Genomic DNA, 25,081 nt, shown 5'->3' on the forward strand with positions numbered 1-25,081 from the left:
TGTGTGTGCTTGCACATATTCAGTGGAATGAGCCCTTCCTCCCCTTCTGCCCCATAATGATTTTGCAGCCAATTAGGTTAGCGATAGCTGTTAAATTCCTTCCAAGTATCACTGTTTTCCTGGTGTGAAACCTCTGCAATCTTTTACCTGCACCAAGCCCACAGGGGAGATCCCAGGGGTCTGTGCCTCGTGTCTGTGCTGTTTGTTAACTCCAGCTGGTTATTTCTTCTGCTTGCCTCTTCTATCTCCAAGCTCCTTCTCCTCTAATGGGGCTCGCAAAGGCTGGGGATAGTGACTGAGCCTGGGGTGATAATTGGCTGCTTACATATCTGGTGGCCTACAGATCTGACCCTGATGATGCTGAGAAATCAAGGTCAAGGCAGCGAAAATGTGAGGTTTGTTTGGAGCAGCCACAGGGGATGGGAAATGGGGGCAAAGCTGAAGCAGCAGACAAAGCTCAGTCATTGCCCTCTGACAGCGAGAACTTGGTGCAGAGAAGTCCTCATAGGAAATTGGAAAGGCTTCTGTTAACGGGGTTCTCTGAGCTGCCTGGGGCAGTGCCTCAATGTACAGGTTTCTGTGTTTCTCCACCTTCAATCCTTTTTGCTTGTCCTTCCTTTCTTCTGACTGTCCTAAGAGGAAGAGTTTATCCTGAGCTCATTGGCCTCTTTCTTCTTTACCTCACACATGAACCGTATTGGTGACTGCTTTTAAGCAGAGACCAAGGAGATAAAGGTGTTCATTATGGACGTGAATGAGCCTTTTCCTACCAGGTACTCACTGATACTGGGAGGCATGGATGCTGGATGTTGGGCTTGAGGCCCAAACCTCTTTGTTTGCTAACACTGGGGAGTATGTTTCTATCAGCATCAGATCCATCAATATGATAAACCAACCACACGTCCTCTGGTCTCCTTTGGAAAGGGCAATTTAGACTGGATATAAGAAAATAAGTTTTTTGCAATAAGGGTGGTGAGGCACAGGCTGCCCAGAGAGGTGGTGGATGCCCCCATCCCTGGAGACACTCAAGCTCATGTTGAATGGGGCTCTCAGCACCTGATCAGGTTGTAGATGGTCCTGTTCAGTGCAGGGGAGTTGGATTAGATGACTTCTAAGGGTCCCTACCAACTCATATGGTTCTATGATCATTGCAGCCCTTTGTTTATACAGGCTTTCCAGACCTTTGTTGTTCCCTTTTTTCCTTTCTGTTTTCCTTTCTAATACAAAAGATGATTCAGGCTCAGTTTCTTGGCAAAAAAAAAACAAAACCCAAAAAAAGGTTGATACAGAAATAACAAGCTCATGGTCTGTGTGCCAGGGACCAGTGGGAATGGGTCTTGATACTGTCATTATTCCGTGGCATGTTATTTCCTTTTGGGTGTTTTTTTTTTTTTTTCTCTGCACAATTACATACCAGGATTTGGAAGCATTTGATCTGCTTTTTTCAGAAGGGTACGGAGATCATCGTTTGGAGCACGAAACAGATCTGCTGTAACTTGGGAAGCTAGGGAGGGGTACTGTAATGTGTGGATTGCTCTGGGATACAAGATTTTGGGGAACTGAGAGTAAACACAGTGAGGGGAGCAATGTAGATGCATCTCTGAATTGTGTGGTCATGAATTTTGCTGAAATACTGAGTCTAGAATATACCATATAATGGACCCAATACTTCTGTGGATAGCTAGATTATCCTGAATTGTAATTATGCTAATGGAAAAGATTAGAAACCTTCTTCAACTGTTTTTCAGTCCAGTCTCTACAGATTAACTTTAGACCTGTAAAGAGAGAAACTTACTGAGTTTTGTGCTCTTTCTTCTATAGCTCTGTCTTACTGTCAGGGATAAACTGGGACAGTGTTCTCATAATCACAGTTATTGATGTCCCTAAGTGACTCCCTGTTATGAGTTGTAGCTGGAATCATAAGGTGTCATAATTGTGCAGGACAGATTTCAATATCAGATATAGGTAATCAACAAGAGAAATAGCCTGTGTTGCATTGTATGTTCTGCAATAATATATTCCCCCATGGAATATTAGTAATAAGAACAATAATAGTATCTGACTAGCATTTTAGTGAGTCAGTCTGGAAGACTCTTGTGTGTTTTTTCCTCTTCTGCTCATCATCACCACAAGTTCTGTCCTTTATATCATAATTTTTGGTAAGATTTGTCCAGGCAGCAACAGTGATACAGCGATGGTAATACAACAGCAGTAATACACTGATAGTGCCAGAGAAAATTAGCAAGCTCTGGATTGTTCTTCTATGGATCTTTTGTGTTGATGGGACCACCAGCAGTTTTGTGCTTTCTTTAAGTGAGGACGCAAGGGAAAAGTTTATTTTGTGGTGATGGGGGTTGTTATCAAAAAGATGTGAACAAGAACACAATTTCTAACGATTATTGCAGGCTGAATGGAAGGAGGAAAACTACTCATGTTCTCTCCCCACCTTTTTTTTTGGCTCTGCAGATCCGTGTGGATGGCACCACCAAGAACACGCTGGAGTATGAGATAGTGCAGGTGGTGGACACTGGCCCCATCTTAAGGGACATGGCCTTCTCAATGGATCATGAACACCTCTATATCATGTCTGAGAAGCAGGTAAGAAGCCTTGTCCGTCCGGTGTTCTGAAAGCTTTTAGCTTGACTGTGCTATGGATGGCAGAATTGGATGTGAAATTCTCAGTGAACAGTTACTGCAAAAGATACTCGTGCACTGTTAAATATCTAATGATTGTGCTTAGAAACCATGGCACTTATACACTGATGAACGTTACTAAGAGGACAGGGGCGCAGAAAAGGCCCACTCTACAGCCTTTCACATTTACAAAGCTGAGATGTTTGTCTCCTTTGGGCTGGTTGATCTAGTAACATACACAGGAGCTCTCTTGATTCTCTCTAGGAGAGGGCAGTGGGGAAAATACATGCTGCTCATCACTGTTTACTCAATTCCTATCTCCTACACAAGTCATTTCTGATTTTGTTTATGATATCGGAAGCAATGCAAGTGGTAGAGCTGCCATCATGGCAGTAAGGTATGCTATCTGTGTGCCCATGGTACACATATCTGATAAATGTTTATAAACATCTAAAGGGAGGTGAGAGGCAAATAGATGAGGCTAGGCTCTTCTTGGTGGTTTGTAGTGATAGCACTAGAAGTAATGGCCTAAAACTGTAGGAAGTTCCATATTAACATATTAAGAAGAACTTCTTTATGGTAAGGATTACAGAGCACTGGAACAGGTTGCCCTGCAAGGCTGTGAAGTCTCCTTCTGTAGAGACATTCAACACTAGTCTGGATGCCTGCCTGTTGTAGTGAACCTACTTTAGCAGTGGGCTTGGACTCGATGATCACTTGAGGCCCCATCCTCTGTGATTCTGTATGAACACTCTTCAAGTGCTTGGATTAACATCTATTTGGCCTCAGTATGTGGAGGAGGGATGGCTGAAGGTAGGTGCAGAGTTTAGCCATCACTGCAGGCAAGATGAAAAATGCTATGGCATTGGGGAGCATGTATTTTGTCCATTGTACAAACCATGGCACACAGTCCTTTTCACACATGGATGAAGCCCTGAGTTATCAAAGTTTTTCAGTGCCCACAGCAGTCTCTTTACATTTTGAGGTCTGTGGAGATGAGGGACAGGAGGGTGACAGCTTGACCTGACCTTTTTGAAGGCAGACATGGACTGCGGTTTCTTCAGCCTCAGTCTTCAGAGCTCACCCCTTGCTGTGTCCCAGAGATAAGAGCAGTTCTGTTGTGTATTCAGCTTCTCCATTAAAAGCAGTTTTGCAATGCTCAACTTCATTATTCATCAATCCTCAATGGAAATGGGAGCTCCAATAATAAAACTGAATTTTTCCAGCTTGTCTCTGTTCTATTAAAGCTTTGGCAGTCCCAGCATGCATTGCTCTTTCCATACCCAAAGCCAATGATGAGGTGTTAGGACCCAGTTCAGCATGGCATCCTTTAATCTGAAATGCCTTCAAAGCACTGCTGCTGTAAACCTGACTTGTGTTTCAGAAATATCACAAGGCATGTGTAAAAGCAGCATCTGCCTGGCTGCAACAAGCTTAATGGTGACAGGACAAGGGGGAATGGCTTTAAACTAAAAGAGGGAAGATTTAGGTTAGTTGTTAGGAATAAATATTTTACACAGAGTGTGATGAGGCATTGGCATATGCTGCCCAGAGGGGTTGAGGATACTCCATCCCTGGAGATGCTCAAGGCCTGGTTGGATGGGGACCTGGGCAGCCTGATCTGGTTGGGGGCAGCCAGCCAATTCCATGAGGGTTGGAGTTCAGTGATCTTTAAGGTTCCTTCCAACCTGAATCATTCTATAATTCTATGTACCTGGGGTCCAAGGGAGAAGGGAGCCCTGCTTAGCCCTGTGGTCCTTGATCCTCTCTTGCAGTTCTGTGCAATGCTGAGCTCTCAGGAGCAGGATGCAGCAACTTTTCACCACCATTCTATCCATATAAAAATATATTTTATGGGAAGAGTGATCACTTGGAAGTGTTTTGCAAAAGTGATGCAACACCTGGAAGCAACTCCAAGATATGAGAATCTTAGCTTTTCCCTTTGATATAAGGGGATCAAAGGGAAGAGCTAGAGAAAAGGAACTGAAAGGATGGGGGGAAAAAAAAGGTAAACAGCAAGAGGCCTCAACTTTGTATTATTAAAATTTCAAGGCTTTGAGCTGCCTCCCACTTCTGGTTTACTAATGGTTAAGGAGGACACCGTTCTGTGAATAGTTTGAGTAACCCCATGTTTTACTCAAGGAAAGAGGTTTTCTGTCCCTGGCTGTGCAGGTGACTCAGAGTCACACTCCAGCAGAATGTTGTGATTCTTTCGTATAAACTAGCAGAAAGGCATCCACGATTTGAGAATAACCCACATCAGTGCAGTGCTATCATTCCCTAAAAATCAAAGGTGAGATCAGTCAGGTCATGCGTAGCAGAAGCAGAGAGGTATTTTTGGGGGTTCTTTTAAACTTTGCCAATGCAATATCAAATAAATATGTGCTTCAGCTAAAGCATAGCAGAAAAAGCATTTGGTAAAAATTAAGTAATAGTATTACAAATCATGTTGACAGGATCTTTCTGGCCTTTCTGTGTCTGTTTTTCATTAAAATGGGGGAGGCTTTTACCTATTTATCTCCTGAGATTTAGTCTTCTTTCTTTTTGACGCTGAGTCATTATCTGCAGCAGAATTACTGTGTGCAAATTAGCTGCAAAGGAGGAGGTAGTGACTGGTTAGTTTACTTCTGATTTCATGACCACTGATTAAAATCTTGTCTGCCGATTGTGTTATCGTATCAATTAGTTAAAGCAATCACTAATAACTTTACCTAATTACAACATAATTTCTTCAAATGTGGTCTTTGCGCAAGATTTCAATTAGCATTAAGCCCTCGGTTTGGAGTGGCTGTTTCCTGGGGATTGTCAGCCTGAGCCTGTCCCCAGAAACACTGGCTCAAGATCACAAGTTTTAAAAATAACTCAAGTGTTCTTTCCTGTAAATTTACATTTGTTTGTTTGTGAGCCACCAGGTTGCGTGCAGACCATGTTTTTCATCATTGGTCCAAGACCAGACGAGGCTGAAATGATTATGCTTGAAAAGAGAAAGCTGAGATTGTCCAACAAGTGTGACTTTTTGACCTGGGATTTAAAATCAGCAGCAGAAACACACATAAGCTGTTATAAATGGTGACATTGCTACTGCAGATGTCTATCATTTCACTCTGCTGACTTGATGGCTATTGGGAAAATGTCTGTCATCTTGTGGAAGGGGTTAGAGTGTGTTGTGTGGAACACACAACTGTACACACTGACACGTTGACAGTGAATCATAGAATGGCTTGGGTGAGAAGGGACCCCAAGGATCATCAAGTTCCAACTCCCAGGCCACAGACAGATCTGATACTAGACCAGGTTGCTCAGGGCCCCAAGCCTGGTCTTGAACGCCTCCAGGGACTCTTTGGAGATGTTCAGGTCTTTCGCAGGACTTCACTGTTCAACCTATAAAAGCTAGGAGGGAAGGATACAGCAGCATAGTCTCTTTTCTGGAGTAATTTGATGCTCTGAGGCTGAAATGCTCTGTAAGACCAGAGTCATTAGAGCTTCTAAGAGTCTGGATAAAGTGCTGAAATATAATTTTTCTTTGTGAAGTTGTATTTTGTTTGGCACTCTTTATGAAGGATTTCCTAACTCATTGCTCAGCCACCCTATTTTTGGGCAGTTCTAACAAAGCATATGAAGAAGAAAAGTTCCTAGAGTTCTATCAACCTCTAATACGCACAGAGTATAATCCCAGTTGGCGGCCAAGGCAACTTTTGTTCTTCTTGACTGTCCTTTCCTGCCCTTAAAATACCACTTATCACCCTCAGCAATATCAGAGGCTGAACTCGGCTCTCTCTTGCATTTGCTTTCACCTAATTAAGGGCCTGTTAACTAAGTTGAGATGCCCTCTGAGAAATGACTGCATGGATGGAAAACCCTGCATTGATGCTCAGCTAAGGATGGAAAAGACACTGAGTGCCTGTGCTTCCCAGCCAAGAATGATAAAAGCGATTTGGCCCACTGGCAAAACTGCAGCACATTGTGCTGCTGACTCTCTTGAAATAATACTTTATCAGCATAATGCATATTATGGCAAGGAAAAAAGTCATAGTTTAGCTTGATTTTAACTCATTTGCTGCTTGCACATGGATATCCTAGGACAAAGCTTTGGCAGTGTTAAGGGAGCAGGGACACTCTTAGTATCTTAATCACATGCACGGGTGGTTGTGTGCTGCAGTGGGGTCATAAATAACAGAAGACTGGGGTGAACCAATGAGGAACCAATTCAAGGTCTTGGAGATGTCCCAGGTGAGTCCTCTGTAGCAAAAGAAGAAATTCCACCAATGTACATCTTCATACCATGAGATATGTGAGCATCTGGAGCTTCACCTCTCCTTCAGCCTTGGGTTTTTTGCACTTAAAATAAGCTCTTTTTATGCCTTGGAAACACTTTTGTAAGTGCTGATGCTGTGTTCAGTACCTCACTTTGCCATGAAACAAGTACTGTTCTAAGGAGAAGAGATTTACAGCTCAGAAACAGTTCAGGATTTGAGAGATCTGGACTCATATCCTACCTTATATCACTGCGGACAAGCCACGTGGATCCATGTGTCCTGAAGGTACCATAGATAGTTCCAAGATCAGGACATGTAAAAGTCCCTGCTTGTAAGATCCCTTTAAGTATTGGAAGGCAGCAATGCTTAAACTGCCTCAGCCTTTCTTCATAAGAGTGGTGCTCCAGCCCTCTGGGCATCTCTGTGGCTCTTTTGGACCCACTCCAACAACTCCACATATTTCTTGTGCTGGGGACCCCAGACCTGTGTGCAGTGCAGCAGGTAGATCCTCCCAAGGAAAGAGTACAGGGAAGAATCTGGCCCTTGGATTCTGAAGGAGATTCATCTCCCCTCACACCTTTATCAGGTCTGTAGTCTGAGCTCTGCTGGAAGTGTTGGAGGGGGAAATGCTCATTGGGAGAATCTTTGTAGTCATCCTGCAGGTGACTTGATAGCTCTCTTGATCTCTTCCCTATGGAAGAGTTTGGCAGAGTTTGGCAACCTTTCACCAAAGAGAAGAATGTAACAGAGTGCAGACTGATATCCCTTGGCTTCATTCTTGGACTTGCTTATCCATACCAGAATCCTGTTTCCTTCTGACCTACTGTGTCCCAGAGATGACTTCTTTCTTGAACCCTTCCACAGCTGTTGACTCCACCACCTCCCTGGGCAGCCTGTTCCCAGGTAGTACCTAAACTATATAGTTATTCTCACATCTATGTGCCTTCCCTTTGTGAGGAGAATTATGACTTTCACATCACCATCTGTGGAATTGCATTTGGCTTGAAATTGAACAGCAATATCTAATGTCAACATTGTTCTCTCAGCTTGCTAAAGCCCTCTCTGTACCAAGCTGTTTCATCCATGGATTGCTCCAGTGTAGGAGCTGGAAGATGCTTGGGGACAGTTGAAGACACAATGTTCCTATAGGGAATGGATTGTTTAACCTTTGTGACTCTTTACAGGTTGTCCAGAGAAGTTGTGGATGCCCTATCCTTGGAGGGTTTCAAGGCCAGCCTGGATGGGGCCCTGGGCAGCCTGATGTAGTGGGGGGGCAACCAGTTCATGTCAGGGGAGTTGGAGCTTGATTTTTAAGGACCCTTCCAACCTAAGTCCTTCCCTCATTCTGTGACTGTGTCATATCTCTGCAGTGAACACAATTAGAGGGGGTTGCCTGGGACTGTGGTGTGAGGAATGAGATGAGTCGAACCAGCAACCATGTCTTCCTCCTCCTTTCCCCTGCGCTTTTAAGTGGGAGCCCTTGTCCTGCTGTATTTACAGGGTCCCATTCAGGGCTCTGATTTCACAAATAGTAGCTCTTCTCCTTTGCACAAAAAATAGCAAAATACTAGGAAGGCTGAAGGAAAAAGTGAGCAGTGCACGTAAGTACAGAAAACATTTGTGGCGTTACTCCCTGGGAAAGAAGTGGCAGGGACTATTGATCCTCACATGGTGGATGACGAGTGGGAAGTTGTGCCAATGTCTCCCCTGGGGCTCAGGACAGCCTGGCACACTGTGCACGGGTCAGCTGGCCCTATTGATTATGGTGTTATTCCTCTGTGGTGTGGCTCCTGCGAGTCAAACACAGCCTGCTGAGCTCTGCTTGGGGGAAAACAGTGCAGATCCGTGGAGTTCAGTGCAACACTCATATTATATATATATATATATATATATATATCCATCCACTTATACATCCACTCCCATTTCTTGGTGCTCTGGTTTCAGCTTGGAATAGGTCAGAGTATTAAGGGTGGCTCAAGGAATTTAGGTAGAAATCTGAAAATCTTTGTTCCCTCCTCCCCCAGCCCCTGACCCTGTAACAGACTCAGAAGGGGAGAAGAAAGAGGAAACCTAAGAAGCTGATGATTACATGTGAAGCGTGCCAGATCTGTAATCCTGGACTCCATTAAACATCTGTCTCCTCCAATCTCTGTGACAGCCAGGTCTCCTCCTCTGAGCTGCCTCACTCAGACCTTACATTTGCAGGTCACTTGAAAGCACCAGTGTTTAATCACCCTCTGCTTTGGTATTCTGCTGGGCACCAGTGCTCCCAGGGAGGGAGGATTTGGGTAAGGCAGTGACCCTGGCTCAGGAAACCTTCAATGCAGTCACTTCTATACCTCTTGGGCTTAATCTTTTCAATCTAACACATGCTTGAGTGCTTTCCTGGTTTGGTGCCCTGTGGCTGTCAGGGGCTCTTCTCTTAATCATTGCATTTTAAATATGTTTCAAAAGTTGTTTCCATTGCAGGCTCATATATTTTTCTTTAAAGGAAGTATTTACTATTCTCGAGGCATTTCATTACACCATGTCTGTACAGAGCTTTTGTTTTCTAGTACTATTTTGTGTTAAATGTTCCTGAGCTGCTAAGAGTGCTCCTTTCTAGTGTGGATTAATAGCCGGGTTTTTTTTGGTCAGCATCATTTTTTAACTGTCCCACAGTTAGTTTTTTTTCACCACTTCTGCCCATTTTACTTTGTGCCTTTCTTGCTTTATTTCCCTGCTAAATATCTCTCATCATTTTATGCTGTGTGATACAGCCATTATCAACATAGGCGGGTGTTGTAGGATGAGGAAAATAAAACCACGTCAGAACCTGCCCTTGAATGGCAAGCTGGCTTTTATGTTCACTTCTATTAAAAAGGAACTTTGGTGTCATGCTGTGTTTTACTGTTGGTGTTTGGATAATAGTATACTCAACCACCCTGAAAAAATTTTCTTGTAGTATCTCCTAACAAGATGAGGAAGCAATGGGAATTCTTGAATGCTAATTTGGTTTTGTTTTTACTTTGTGGGGGTTTTTCTTTGTTTGTAGATTGTGGGATTTTTTGGCTTTGTGTTTTTCCTTTTTGAAAGTATTCTGAGGCAGTGAACCAAACTGGTCATTGATTCTGATGCACAGAATCATAGAATTGTTTGAGTTGGAAGGGACCCTTATGGGTCATCTAGTCCAACTTCCTTGCAGTGAGCAGGAATAGAATGCATCTCTATTTTTGTTTGTAGCATAGGCTTGGTATACTGTGCCATGGAAGCACATTTGTGTAGATGGACAGCACAGGCCAGGAAGTCTCCTATTGCTGTAATGATATTCCCTAGATATCCCTCTTGGATGCACACCTGAGGCTATGTTGATACAATAAACATAGAATCAGAGAATCATCAAGGTTGTAAAAGACCATCCAGTCTAACCATCCACCTACCAGCAATATTTCTCTGTGATGGCAACTTGGCAATCTTGGGGTTGTTTTCTTTGAGGCAATAAAATCAATACCAAGTGTTGTATGACTGTTTGCTCATTCAGTGGGTGTTGTATGGGGACAGGATAACATGTTGCCCCATGTCCTGTTGAATAGGTTGAAGTTGGAACTTCTGGAGATAGTGGTCCTTAAACAGTTCGACTTGCTAGCTCATCTCAATTCCAGCACTATTCATGCCATTCTGATTCCTTTCCTTTATTGGATGAAGGGATTCTTCTTTTCCTCTAGTCCTGAACTCCAATGTGCAAAATTACTCTTACACTCCTCTGGGAGCTTGAATCCATGCCTGCCTTTGTGGTGCATCTATGAGCTTGTAAAGCATGCTGTATCTCTTGTGTATTAAAGATGGTGTTCTTACAAGCTCTCTGTTCCAGTGATGTAATCTGTGGTACTGAGTGATACGGTTCAGTGGGCTTGGTGGTGACAGGTTGATGGTTGGACTAGATGATCCTAGAAGACTTTTTCATCCTTCATGATTCTATGATTCTGTGATTTGGGAATCCTTCTCTGGAAGAAACCTTCCAATGCAGTTTTGAAGTTCATTTATTGATAGTTGTTGTCCCAGAAAGCAAACATGGCAAAAGGGATGTAGGCAGACATTTGCACCAACTCAACCTCCATCAGGACAAGGTACCCTTTTTTTCTCTTCCAATAAATGTGATAAATCAGGGAACACTGTTGAAACCAAGTGTCACAGTGTGACCTGAGCCTGTATGGTTCAGCTTTCTTTCACTGCCAAGAAGTGTTAGCCTCTTCCAGACCGTATAGGGAAGAAACTTCAATTTGAAGCCTGTGTAGCATTGTGTTTTAGTTAGAGCTTGTGGATCCAGCAATTAGAGTGATCCTCTTTTGGCTTCTTCATGAACTTAATGCATCTGCCAGCCTTTGGATGGAGAAGATGTACATAACACCCTGATTGCTATTTTTGCATTCCCTATAATTGTTTCTTAAAACAGTGTTGACATTTAGGCAGGAGTCTTCAGGCAGCTGCTTCTGCAAACACAATGCACTTTGAGCCTCTTTATGTGCTTTAGTTGGGCTGAAAGTTTCATGGTCCACCACAACCGGCTCAGAACAAAATGCTGGTAAGGGTCAGGACATCTTTCAACCACAGGATGCAGTGTAGAAATGAGCCTGGAGAGATTTGAAAACTCTGTTGTCTCTAGAACAGATGGATGTTTTTCTTTGCCTTCTGAAGGGAACTATGTGGTATATTTTTCACAAACAGCCCTACCACGTTCTCCAGGCTTACAATCCCATTGATTTTTACCCGTGACTACCTTAGTTTTTATTATAGCTTCACATGACACCCTTGAGACCCAAGGACATTTGGAGAATGGATCAGTGCAATGGAAGACTCTTCTTGCCATCTGTGAGCTGCCTATGTGTGAAGGAAGCCATCTCCTTCTGCCCCAGCACACTGACATGGGCTTCATGCATCTGTTCTGTCCCCTTCAAGGTGGCTGTGTTCTTTGCTGTTTCACATTTTCCTTTTCTCTCTCTCTAAGAGCATAATCTATACTCCCAAGACTTTCACCTCAGGCCATTAACTGGCAGGTTGGTCATTATAAACCACTTGGCAGTGACTGATTATGGGGGGCTCTTTTGCTATGGAAAATGTGGAACTGATTGTCTGGGTGACCTCGTGTGACCTCGAGAATTCTGCATTTAACGTGGCTTTAGACATAATAAACCCCAGTAATTAGCAGAGAAATTCACCGGTGACGTATCTAATTGATTGGAAATGCCAATCCCTGGTGGGACGTGAAGCTGCACTGTGCTGGGGGAGAGCTGCCTCACAGGCGGGGGTTGTAAGGATGCTGTCATGAGGCAAGGAAATGCAGGGAAGGAATGCAAAGCATGTTATAGGTTTGCTTTTCTTTCCAGCTGAGCATGCTGTAGATTTGCTTTTCTTTCCAGCTAATGGACTTGGTGAACGTGCTATCCATCACTAATTACTTACTCCTTTACTCAGCACTTTTCCAAGGTTGAGCTCACACCTTTGGGAAAACGCACCTAATGTCTGCGCAGTCCATCTTAAACACGTGCTTGCAAAGAGAAAAACAGCTTCTGTGATTCTCATTCACAAATCCAGATGTATGAGCTCTTCAAGGAAGCAGATACGGTCCCTATTTGGGAGAATATCATCTTTTCAGATTGTGTGTGCATGGAAACCTTATGTCCAGTTTAGGTAAGGATTTCTGATATCCCCTCCAAGTCTTGGATTTGTGCTTCCAAAGGGATGACAGTTGAAATAAAGAAAACAATTACTATTTTTTGGTTGTTTTGATTTGGTTTGTGTATAAAGCTGTGCCATGAATCAAATGAGTGAATGGGTCAGCCTCACAACTATATGCGTGCACACCTTGGGGACTGCTGATCTGTGATATGGGATCAGGAATGACCTGAGAGTGGAGGTGGGATTTACCTTCATTGGCTATTGTTGGTTTTTTTTTTCTTAATAAATTGTGGTTTTCCTTGCTCCTGCGAGCAGTTCATTCTATACTGAGAGACATTATTGCTCTCTACAACTACCTGGAAGGAAGCTGCAGTGAGGTGGGGACCTCTTCTCCCAGGTAACTAATGATAGGGCAAGAGGTGATGGCCTTAAGTTGTACCATGGGAGGTTCAAGTTGTATTTCTTCTGCAAGGAATGGTCAAATATTGGAGCAGGCTGCCCAGGGAGATGGTAGAATCACCATCCCTGGAGGTGTTTAAGGAAAGGATAGAAGTGGCACTGAGGGACATGGTTAGTGGGCATGGTAGGGATGAGCTGATGATTGGACTGAGGACCTTAGTGGTCTTTCCAACATTAATGACTTTGTGATTTGGTAATGTCCAAAAGTACAGATGTAGACACAGTAACACTTGTCAACAAGACTTGGCCTGTTCTGTTTGATAACATGGACACAGCATTTGGGAATAGCAGTTTAAACCAGCTAGCATGACTTGGATACTCTACATTTGCTAATGCAGTGGAAATAGGTGTCTTCTTGGGGACCCTGCAACCTTCTCGTGGCTGCAGGATCCAGGAGCTCACATATCTCTGCATCCAAGCTCCAACTGAGCTGCTTTGCTTGAAGAGCATCCCTCCTTTCCCAGCAAAGAGAAGCTTGGGAACCAATCCGGGGCTTTAGGGACACTTTTATACCCTGGATCAAGAAATCAAAAAGGAAAAAAATAATACAGTGACAACACCATATGCAATGAAGCATCTTGCAGAGAGTGTGGAGTCTCAAAACAAACATTAGATATGTAAACAGAGTATCAGCATTCCTTGGTGAGGATAACTACAGATCCATTTATTGTCTTCTGATGATCTGTTTCCATTAATTTTTGTAGTTGAATAGATGAAAGTGCTTGTGGCAAATATCTTAGGCTTTTCCAGCTCCCACATGAGCCAAATAGCCTTCCTTTGTGAACTGACAATCAATCCACCTACTGCTGGATGTGACACAAAGTGTATATAGCCAACTATTTGTAGTGACTCTTTGCCTCTCTATTCCACAAGGATGTACTCAAACAGCTCTAAGGGTGTATTCCTCCTACTGAGAAGAACAGCAAAATGTTGGTTGTGATACAAAAATGAGCTTTGATAAGTTCTGAGGTCTTATTTAAAGTAGGTGTATGATTTGGGTATGTCTTCATTTGCTTCCTCACACAACTGTTTAAGGGAAGGAAGGAGAAATAACACCTGATAATTGCAGTTTTGAATAATATTTTTCTTATCTAAAGGTATTGCTTGTAGGTCTTAACGTCAGCAATTTTGCCTCAGCAAAAGTAGCAAATTCCTTTACTAGGCAGATTAAAGTTTCTTTCTCAGCTGGGCCAGGTCCCTAGAAATACCATGTGTGTTTAAATGGTATATTCTTTCTCATATTTATTCTTTTCTGCCACTGTTTCTCCAAAACATTACTTTTTTTTTCCTCCATCAAAAATTCTCCTTGAGTTTATTGCCAATTTTTGGGGAAAAAATATTTGGTCCGGCTCTGTGATTCACTGTTAATTTTGGAATCTGTTCTTTTACCTGTTGGCAAGGAGAGTAGTCAAGTGCAGCTGAGGCCTGGTGTATAGAATCATAGAATCATTATGATTGGAAAAGACCTCAAAGATCATCTGTTCCAACCATTGACCCATCACCACTGTGTCAACTAAACCATGTCCCACTAAACCATGACCTGTGTTGCTGTTTGTTGGCTCCTTAGTGTTTTCTTAGAAGATTCCAGAGATAGACATAGCCTTTTTCTGAGTGCCCTCTTCCTTGGTTCAGACTAGAAATAGGCTGCAGGTGAATGAGTTCCATGCCAGATCATAAAACAAGAGAGAAGACATGTCACACTGACATCACCCATCACTCCTCTGAGTTACATCTCTTCCTCTCCACCTTAGAAGAAGAAACACCATTGTGCTAGGGTAAGAAAGTCACCACCTGTAAATGCCAGATTTCTGCAAACCTCAGAACTTAGGAGACAGAAAATAGGGATTCAGGTTTATCTTTTTTCCAGCTGTAATGATTTGCAAGTAATAAGCATGTAGCTTAGTGAAATATAATGCAGTGTTTGTACACTTGTACCCATCATGCACAAAGGACCTTGAAGAGTATTAAAAAAATATGAGCCTTGTTCTGTAGCCCCTCTTTGTGGTTGATATCTACTGAAATTTGGATGCTCCAGTATATAATTATAGATGTGTATATGTATTTATATATATATAAATGTAGAAATTGCCTTCTTAGCCTGGGAGGAACATCTGGGATGGAAGGCAGCATGTGTTTGGCAGTGTACAGCACCATTACACTAATGCATCTGCAAATGCACCAGGAGGCTGGCAAGGGGCTGTTTGGATAATGGAGTGCCTGGGCTAATAGAATTAGCCTCGCATTCACAGCCTGAGCAGGGAGGAGGGGAACTGTCCCTTTCAGTCTTCCTGAGCATCTCCTGACATCTTATTTCCCCATGACAGCCCAGGAAGGGAAGCAGAAAAGGGGGATTCTTAAAGCCAGAATAAAAAAGTGCTTATTGTGCTAACGCAGCACTGTTGTTTTCTATCCCAGCAAACGAGGGAAGAACCAAGGCACTGGGTGTGGTGTCTTCTTCTGGGTAAGATTGTGAATACAGAACCAGGACTGATCCACTGTCATGCTTCACAGACCACCCTTGCCTCAAAAGGGTCAAGATCAGAAATCTGTTTGTCATTTGAGCTCCAGACAGCAAACGACGCTGATTTAATTAACCCAGTGAGCCCTGCTGGCCTTGTCTATGAGAGCTCTGGACATCATCAAGCGTAGATGAATGGAGGTGGGGGAAAGAGGGCAAAGGCATGTGGACATTGGGCCATCAGAAGCCGTCTCAAAGCACTTTGCTTCTCACAACCAAAAGCCCTTTACAATTAGTCTTGATGTGATTTACATTTACTTAAAGGCATCTGCATAATGGGATATAATGCACATGAGATTTAGTCCAGTTCCTGAAAGCATTTGGGAGCTGACAATTCCCAAACAGCAGAAAATCTCCCTTTACTGCAACTGGATGTGGGTCCAGGCTTTATAGTGAGTGTGTTTGTGGGTTAAAGTGCCAGAAATTCTATGATTCTATGAAATCTACCTGCCTACCTCCCTGACCCATCAGTTGTGTTCATGAAGTGACCCTGCACACAGCAGGAGGGCTGAAACTAGATGATCATTATGGTCTTTTTCAACCCAGGCCATTCTGTGATTCTATGATCATGGTCTCAAGGTTTGCCCTTTCTTTTCCTCCTTTGCAGTGGTTTCTTTGGGATCATGGATTTGTTTCTTAGGCACTTCCCCAGGGCAGAATGTTTTCATCCCTAGCAGAGCAAAAAGAAGATGAGCGCTGCCCTACTATCAATCAGCTGGAGGACCAGGGGTTGCTGAATGCTGGACTGTCTCTGCCCACATGTGGCACTTGCTTGTCAGAGAGATCATCCTTACTTGCAGAAAGTCACCTTGGCAAAGGGCCTGTGAAATTTTAATGCTCCCCACCAAATATTGACTCTCTGAAGGCGTCTGAGTAAGCCTTTTGTGGAGAAGTCGATATTTGTCTGATATTTCAGTGGATAATGTTGCTTTTCTCTGAATTTCCATTGGACTCTGCTGGCTTCCACCAAATTCATTGCACAATATCTGAAGCAAGGTAAAAAAACGTGATTAGAAGAAAGTGTTCCTTTTGCAGAATTGTTAAACGTTGTCTCTTTCTTCCTGTCTTATTGAGGGGCCTTTTTTTTTTTTTTTTTTTTTTTTGGTGCCCCCCGATTTATGTTCTGATTTTTGGGTGGTCCTGCATAGGGCAGGACTCTAATCCTTATCAGTCCCTTCCAATTTGGGATATTCTGCAATTCTGTGAACCCAGCAGTGCATCTGAGCCCCATCGCAAGCCTGGGTGCAAATGCTTTCAAGCAGTGGATAACTGATTTCCAGTTAGATCTCCACCTGAAGCATCACAATAAATACAAAAACACCATCAATTTTTTTTCTTCACAAGTGTTGTTCCTCTTCCCACTGGAGAGTATGACAAAACAAACTTGATACTCCATCGTGAGCTGACTTGAGTGGGTCTGAACTCTCCCTGTAGGTTAAGAAGCTCTTGGTTGGATTTTAGGCAGAGCTATATCCGTGTATTGTTCATAGGACACACTCTAGGTGTCTTGCTGTACTCAAGCTCATCAGTTAAATCCTGCAGCAAAGCCTCCTTTCCACCCCTGTGGTATGATAATTCTGCCATCTTGGGCAATTTGGAATCTGTCTTGCCCAACTCTGAAATGCGGGAAGATCCCAATGGGCTGAAAGTAAATATAATACCTTTCAGGTAGCAAAACCAACGCTGCAGGTTAGATTCTGCAAGCTTACCATTCATTTGGGACTCAATCTAAGTTGACTGTGCCTCCTAAAGAAGAATAATCCTTGTAAACGATATACAATAATATACTGAACAATTAAAAGCACTTGTTTCTGGCTGCAGATGAAATTAATTATATTTCCATTAACAAGGCAAGCAGGGCAGATAGCAAAATAAGTAGCAGAAAGAACTAATCTATATTTCTGTTTGTGCTTGTAGGATTTAGAAACTAAATCCAGGTGCACTAGGAGAAGAAGCTTTTAATTTCACTGGCAGCTTGGGTATCTGATAAGTGTGGGAGTCTGGACAAAATAAATGCAAAGGAATTGTTTTCAGGAGTAAACAGCATAGTACTTGTGGATGTAGCTACATTACTGTTTTAAATTTACCCAAATTCAAAGTGAAGGTCTGTGATAAATGTTCCAGTTGTCTCTATTTATGGCCTTTATTCTCATTTGAGGATGTGTCAGGGTATATAACCCCATCTCCTTTAGAACAAATTAAACCAGAAGATTATGATCCAAGACCACAGCCAATATATTGACCCCAGGGGGCAAGATTGGGTCCATTTTGAAGTAACCCTACTGAAATACATGCAATGTGCGAATTAGAAATACATACAATGTTCGTACTTGGTGCTTTGTGTCTACAGATCTGCACCTGCTGTGTTTGCTGGTTATGTATATACATATTGCATTCCTCTCTTCCCCTTCTGCTCTTAGAGTAATGGTAATAACTGATGCTATGTACTGATATGTAGTCTTTCGGCACATCTTGTTGAAAGCTTGTTGATCCCTACTGCGGCCTTGCTCGTCAGTGCTGATCTGGTCCAACCTGGATGATTGGATTGCTATTTGATGCCTTCATTGATGCCTTCTGAGGAGATGGTGAAGTCACCATCCATGGAGGTGTTTGAGAAACATGGCGATGTGGCACTGAGGGGCATGGGTAGTGGGCATGGTGGGGTTTGGGTTGATGGTTGGACTGGATGATTTTAGTAGACTTTTCCAGCCTCTGATTCTGTGATCAGTGGCATGCTTGAAAAGCATCCATACTTTGCACTGGGGTTTTTGTGGTGTTCACCTCAGCAGTCAATACCCATCTAACAAGCAGGGTGGAGCAGGAGAGCTTGGTCTGTTAGCCCATTTGTTCAATGTTTATCTGGCCAAGAAAGACATTGAGTGATGCTCGTGTGAGCAGTGTCATATTTAAGAGGTATCTCCACTTAACTGGAGGTCATAGTCCACACTCTCCTTGAGTGGTAGCATCATTTCATAAAAAGAGCTTTTTCATTAATGAGAATCTCTTAACCTTGCATCATGCTCAGGCTTTGCTGTAGAAGCATCATTTTTCTGATCGATATATATTACCATATTTCCTAGAAAGAAGCTTTCACCCCCTCACTTAATTAGGAGATGAAAATAATTGTGTGCATTTGGAAGCATTTTGTGCCTCTAATATCCATTAACTAGATCAGAGCTGCAATTTTTCTGTTCTTATGAACTTTTGCTCATATCAGTTACCCAAAGGAACAGAAAACATTGTTTGGTCTCTTTCAAATGACATTTCAATAAATGCCATGGGAAAAGGATGATTCTATACTACCTTCCTTCCCCATCCCCATCCCCTTCCCCTTCCCCTTTTCTTCCTTCTTTCCTTCTTTCCTTCTTTCTTTCCTGCTTTCCTTTCTGCTTTCTTTCCTTCTTTCTTTTGTTCTAAGGTTGAAAGAGAGGGGATAAACTAATGAGAAATGTCTTACCCCAGGAGTTGTACAGTTGAGATTTCTACATGATCTCTTGTATGATTTCACACAGGTCACGAAGGGCTATGTAGAACTTGCAGGATCTGGTATAGCACCCTGGGCCATTGTTTTTGATGAGGTTTCCAGACAGGAACACAGTTATTAACTTATCCACAATATTAATGAAACTTGGCAAGAGGAAGACTGCATTTTCTCAAATTCCTTCCTTCCCTTTCAACTTTCAACACTCTGGGAGGCCCTTAGGTGTTAGGGGCACTCAGCACCTTGGGACAGAAACTTGTAGGTGGACTTGTACACGAGCAAATCTTTCTCCTTTCCTCCTACTGGACTGGAATTAATATTCTTTTTTTCTGTCCCTTTGTACTGACAACCTAAAAATTAATTGCTTGTGCACATGAGGGCTGAATGACCAGATGCCCAGGAAAGCACGGCAGAATAATTGAGTGATTCTGCTATAATTAAGTGCACCACAGAGCTGGGATTGGTGAGGCCCTGTGCTTGATGCCAGTAACATCATTGAGAGGACATGAAAGAATGGCTGCTGCCAGGGGTTGAAAGGGATGATGGAAGTTACTCAAGGAATATAGACAGCTATTTTAATGCTGGATTCCTTTGAGAAAGCTGGAGTAATAGCCAATAACCATAAAACCGCTGGGGCAAAACTGCAAACACACCAGGGGCATCTCTCAAGCACTTAGCTCTGAGAAGAGAGACCTTTTATTAATGAGATGGGAGCACATAGACCAGCAGCTGCAAATTGCCTGCCAAAAGGGCAGAAGGCAGCATTTTTCAGCCTTTGCCTAAAGTTGTCACTATGCAAACCACCCAAGAGGTAGCAATCTTGGGAGGTCCACACTTCTGAGTTCTACTCCCTGCTGATGCACTCATTCACTGGGACAGGTTGGGTGAAACAGCTAGCCTTTGTGTGCCTTGGCTTTGATGATGTGAGCAGTGGGCTGAAATGGCTACATCCCTTATTGATGGATTGCAGTAGCAACCATGGCAGGTTTCTTAAACTATCTTCTGCAAACCTTGCCATAATGTTTCTTGTCCTCCTTCAGCAAAGCCTGGACCACCAGGGTCAACCTTATCAAACTCTTCTCTCTGTGTTATATATCTATATTGTAAAGGGAAATGACCACCTCAAAACAACCTTGTAACATCTAGTTCTCCAAAGACATCTTTGGTTTTTCACTTATCTTCCTTAGAAGAGGTTTAGGAGACCAGAACTTTAAGTAAGTGTGTGCTTTTAGTTGTAAAGATCTTCAAGCTACACTAATGGAAGAAACTGTCCATGGGGGAAACTCACTTTCTCCTTGACTGCTCTTTCCACCATTGGCTGGAATGAGGCTGGGCACAGTCACACTTGTATCCACAGATATATCTATATCCATATCTATGGATAGGGAAGCCACATTTGGGCAGAAGTGATGGCATTTTTCTTATCCAACTGCGTATGTTTTCCCAAATCTAGATAAAGCATACAGACTCCTGCTACTGATGAGGGGGCTTCTGATGTCTTTCATCTCTTTCTCTCTGCAGCCTTCTTCCTTAGGTGGTTTCTTTGTGCATTTAAGATGTGCTGAACAGGGGCCATTTCAGAAGGCGATATTCAAATAGCCAGAAATGGTTACTAAAAAGACATGGAATTACATTACTTCTGACTTCATTCTTGGGGTTTGGACTGTAGTCTATACTACTTTGTCTACAAGCATTGAGATTTTCTTGTCATCCTATCCATGGCTACATGGACACTTTGTAAAGAAGGTCACAGAGAGACCAGGTAGCTTCCAGAGGTCATGGATAGGATGACTACTGCTGATCCTCCAGTAATTAAAGCTAGGTGCAATAGTTTAGACTTCCATTCAGAATCTCCAAAAAACATAAATCCACATCACTGCTGTAGAAAATGTGGTTGGGGATTCCAGAGACACAAGTGCTGACAAAGAACTCTGGAAGAATTAGAAAAATCAGTGATCCACAGCAAAGCTCTTCAAGAAAATGGTGTGACTGTTACTTAGAATGCAGCAAGCATTCTACAACTATATGACTCTAACTGCAGGAGAGTAGTAAAAGATGCAGAACGCTTTTAGACTATATGAGATTTTGGCATTTCTAACCTTGTGTTGCTACCAATCAACATGGCGCAGCTGGAAACCTTTGAGCAATGTTAGGGTTGTGGATCTAGGATTCTTCAGTGAAGTTAAGTGCATAGAGACTTTACAGGGTAGTTGCAAACACAACATATATGTATTTGCTGTGGCAGTCCAGGGCAGTGGCCCAAGCCTACCATAGCATATCAGTGCCTAAAGGTACAGAACTGATCATCTGGCAGACATCAGCTCCAGCCCCGTTATGCTGAGAGAGAGCATCCCTCTATAGCATCCAAAGAATATTATGCCTCTCTTTATACATGCTTGCAAAGATACTGGATTTCTGCATGACTCTTTTATTTTTTATGGCATTCTGCATAAACTCGCAGTCTGTTCGTAAAAAATAAGATCACAGCGTGGCCTCTTTTACATCTGCATATATATACAGACACATGGTGTTTCTCCCAGCATGCTGAATGAATAAATTCTGGAGTAATTTTTCATTGTTCCCTTTATAAGCTTCAAGGAAAAAACCCTCAAAAGCTCATAAATAATTTATTCCAATGAAATTGCAGTCTGCAGTGCTGCATGCTGGACCTCAGCTAGCCCAAGACAGCACATGGTATCCTGGATCTCTCTTGTATATTCTGCTTTGTTATTTCTACATTTCTTTTGGGGAATCCACAAAGTCTCATTCCTTACATACATACGTATGAGTGAATATGTGAAGGTGAGAGACAGAAAAGAAATTGTTCCTTTCTATCTGTGGATGTATGTGCACATAGACTTCATTCTCAAATTGAGATGTACAGGTTCCCTTTATACCACAGGACCAACTGGGATTAATGCTACTTCTTCAGAACAGGACTGGTCACTTGTAGTCCACAAAGATCCTGGGGAGCTTTTCTTTTTCTCGTAGAAAGATATTTAAGATAAATTAAATGATTTGTCCTTTTTGTAGATACATGTGCATGCATTGTAAACATGTGGTTTCTATGTGGTTGACCATAACTATATATTTTTTGAGTTTGCATAATTCACAGATTACAGCTTTACTTACTGTGCGCATACGGGCAAGAATATGGGGGTGTGTGCTGTATGTATATGCATGAATCTAAACACAAGCCATGCAGCTCTGCTGGCTTTACGTTACAAGTGTAATGAGGCACTAAGAAAAAGCAGGAAAAAAAGGGAAAAAAAAAGAGGAATGTTGGTCTCCCTTGAGTGTGTGTGTTATTAGAATTACCAATGTTTTTGTAAAATAATCAATTTTCATTTATTTACCTTGTATTATCCTTGATAAACAAGAAACTGGAGTTGTCATTTTTGGAGGTGTTCAAGTGAAGGGTAGATGGGGCACTGAGGGACACGATTTTGTGGTATGGTGGGGGATGGGTTGATGGTTGGTTGGACTAGATGATCTTAATGCATTTTTCCAGTCTTAATGATTCTGTGATTCTGTGAAAATAATGTTCTTCAGAGTTGTCTTCCCAGCCTAGCATAAATGTTGAGGAAGGCTCTGATCCATAGAGCTATAGCTAAAGGTTGTGCTTTTGTATCTTCATGAAGCCCAGTCCTCCTCAGTGCTGTTAAGGCTGTTGCAATTTTAGTATTTGCATCCTGGTGAAGTCCTTATGCTAGGACTTGGGTCATGGAAATGGTCCCATGGTCCTCAGTGGGTTGACTCAAAGGGTTCTTGCATTATAAATAACAGATAAATAATTGCTTTGCCACTGGGCTTGCTTAGAGGCTGGTACTTAAACAGAACAGCCCACACATTCATGCAGAGGCACATGAATTATAGAAATGCAGATTATAGATTATTGCTGCCAGTTGCTCAGGCACTCTCTATATGATTACTATTTCCAAGTGAGCCTGGATCTGTATTTCCCTTAATGCGCCATGGCTGCTTTTTCTGACCTCTTTCACGCTATTACCTCAGCTCTGCTTTCCCTCTTTTCTGATCAAATTACTAAAGCACACAGTGAAGTCTCTTGGCTCAACAAAATTTAATGACAGTGACAACAGGGGAGGCTAATAAAGATAAATCAGTTGCTCTCGGGAAGGAAAGATGAAGTAACAACAGAGTGAGTTAGAAGGCTACATCATGAAGTGACCCTAGCATGTGCATTGTCGGTGTCATCCCTTTCATCTCAATGTTTGCATTTCTTTTCAAGGAATTTGACAGGAAAGAGTAGAGAGGAGTAGAAACTGAGCCACTGGGGATATGGCACACAGTTCTACCTCAGGCACATGCTTGATGGGGATCTTGGGCACATTGCTCCACCTGTTCTTTGTCTTCTCCCTCAGACTGTAGAACTGACCTGGAGAAGTCTCTTTGGGCATGCTGTAAAGCCTCTGTAAGCTGTGAGGTTTGAGTCTCATAGAATCATAAGACGGAGTAGAACCATAGAGTCTTCAAGGCTGAAAAGACCACTAAGATCATCTAGTCCAACCATCAACTCATCACCACCATGACTGCTAAACCATGTCCATAAGCGCCACATCTGTGCTTTTCTCATGTAGCCCTAGTGTGATTCCCACAGCTCATAAAGAGAAATGGAAGCCTCATTGTAAAGGAGTTGCAGTGAGAGCATCTTCTGTCTCTGTGAATCCCTGGGCTCATCAGATCACGTTAATACAGCTTTTTCCAATAAGCCATTCTCATGGAGGCCAATGGAAGCAGGATGACGTCTTTGTTTAACTAGGAAAGCATGCATGGCAGGAAGCTGTGAAAGGGTCACAACCAGCGTTCCCCACCAGCCCAGGTAGGATGAGGGATGCAGAACTCCAGTGAGCTGCACTGAGCATGTGCACGAAGGTAATCTCACCTCCTAGGTATTCAGGGGAGAAGAGGTGGTAGTCAAAGAGGATTTGAGCTTCACACCTCACCCAGACCTCAAATGGACGAACCAGCTCCTGAGTCTGAAATAACAATGCCTCCTTCGTCCGCCTCCTCCCTGAAGATAAGCAGGGACAGAGCCCCAAATGACTGTGCCTGTTCGAATTGCTTTTCTGACATTTGCTGTGTTTCCAGTTGTAGAGCATTTGCTGTTTAATGATAATGTCTAGGAAAAAGTAAAAAAAAAAAAAACAACAACACAACACACTTCTAATTGCAATCTCATTCCTTGCCTCTCCCCTCCCACTAGGTTGTTAAATTGTTAAATGTTTGCTGCATTGATCTAAACAGCTGAGCATGAAACAGTGAGCTGTAGTTGAAACCTCCTGCAAGCTCAATAAACTTAATGGACATCCTTGAGAACTTTAACTGGGAAGATTTAGTTGCCAAGGAAGAGGGAAGCAAACACCCTGAGCAGCTTTCTCTGCCTGTTGTCCCTCATTTTGCCAGAAACAGCTGTTCATGCTGGGATTAGCTCCGAGGTTTGTACTGAGCAGAGGCTGACTCACAAGAACAAAATCAAGAGATCGTTATATCTCAGAGCAGGCTCCAACTGCTTCAGGCTGCACAGGGAGAGAGAAAATTAACTGGAGTAGCAGCCCCATCTGCAGAAGTGCTGTGAAACTTTTGTGTGTAATGGATGAGAGAGAAAAAGGAGAACTTCTGCTCTGCGGGTGAGTGCATCAGGTTTGGGGACGGAACTCCCAAACTGGGATCAGGATGGTGATTGAGAAGAAAGAGGTGGCTTGTCATAATTGTTGTCTTTCTCTTATAATTTATTATAGGATCATAGAATCATTAAGGCTGAAAAAGACTTCTAGTCCAGCTAGGTGGACGTCACCCCCATTGCCCACCAACCATGTTCCTCAGTGCCACATCTGCCCTTTTCTTAAACATTTCCAGGGGCAATGACTCCACCTTCTCATAACAAGGTCAGTTTGATCAAAGCTAATATAAGACAGGTAAATGAGAACTGATTATTTTACAAAGACCCTATTTACTCAGAAATTCTGCATCCCTCCAGAAAGCAGCACTCAGTGTAGCATTGCTGGTGTAGGTAGCTAACTATCTCCCTATCCCTATCCCTATCCCTATCCCTATCCC

At 42.8% G+C, this 25,081-nt stretch overlaps 1 protein-coding gene across 1 annotated transcript in view; it reads left to right on the forward strand.

Annotated features, from left to right (window-relative positions):
• PLXNA4 (plexin A4) overlaps positions 1–25,081 on the forward strand; it is a 443,874-nt gene that overhangs the window by 221,660 nt on the left and 197,133 nt on the right. The window contains exon 4 of the mRNA XM_042816033.1: positions 2,467–2,598. Coding sequence (XP_042671967.1) covers positions 2,467–2,598 — 132 coding nt within the window. The remainder of the gene's footprint in view (positions 1–2,466; positions 2,599–25,081) is intronic.

Source organism: Centrocercus urophasianus, unplaced genomic scaffold (genome assembly GCF_019232065.1).
Source record: "Centrocercus urophasianus isolate 14NV4802_14NV808 unplaced genomic scaffold, USGS_Curo_1.0 seq_15, whole genome shotgun sequence".
Lineage (NCBI taxonomy): Eukaryota > Metazoa > Chordata > Aves > Galliformes > Phasianidae > Centrocercus > Centrocercus urophasianus.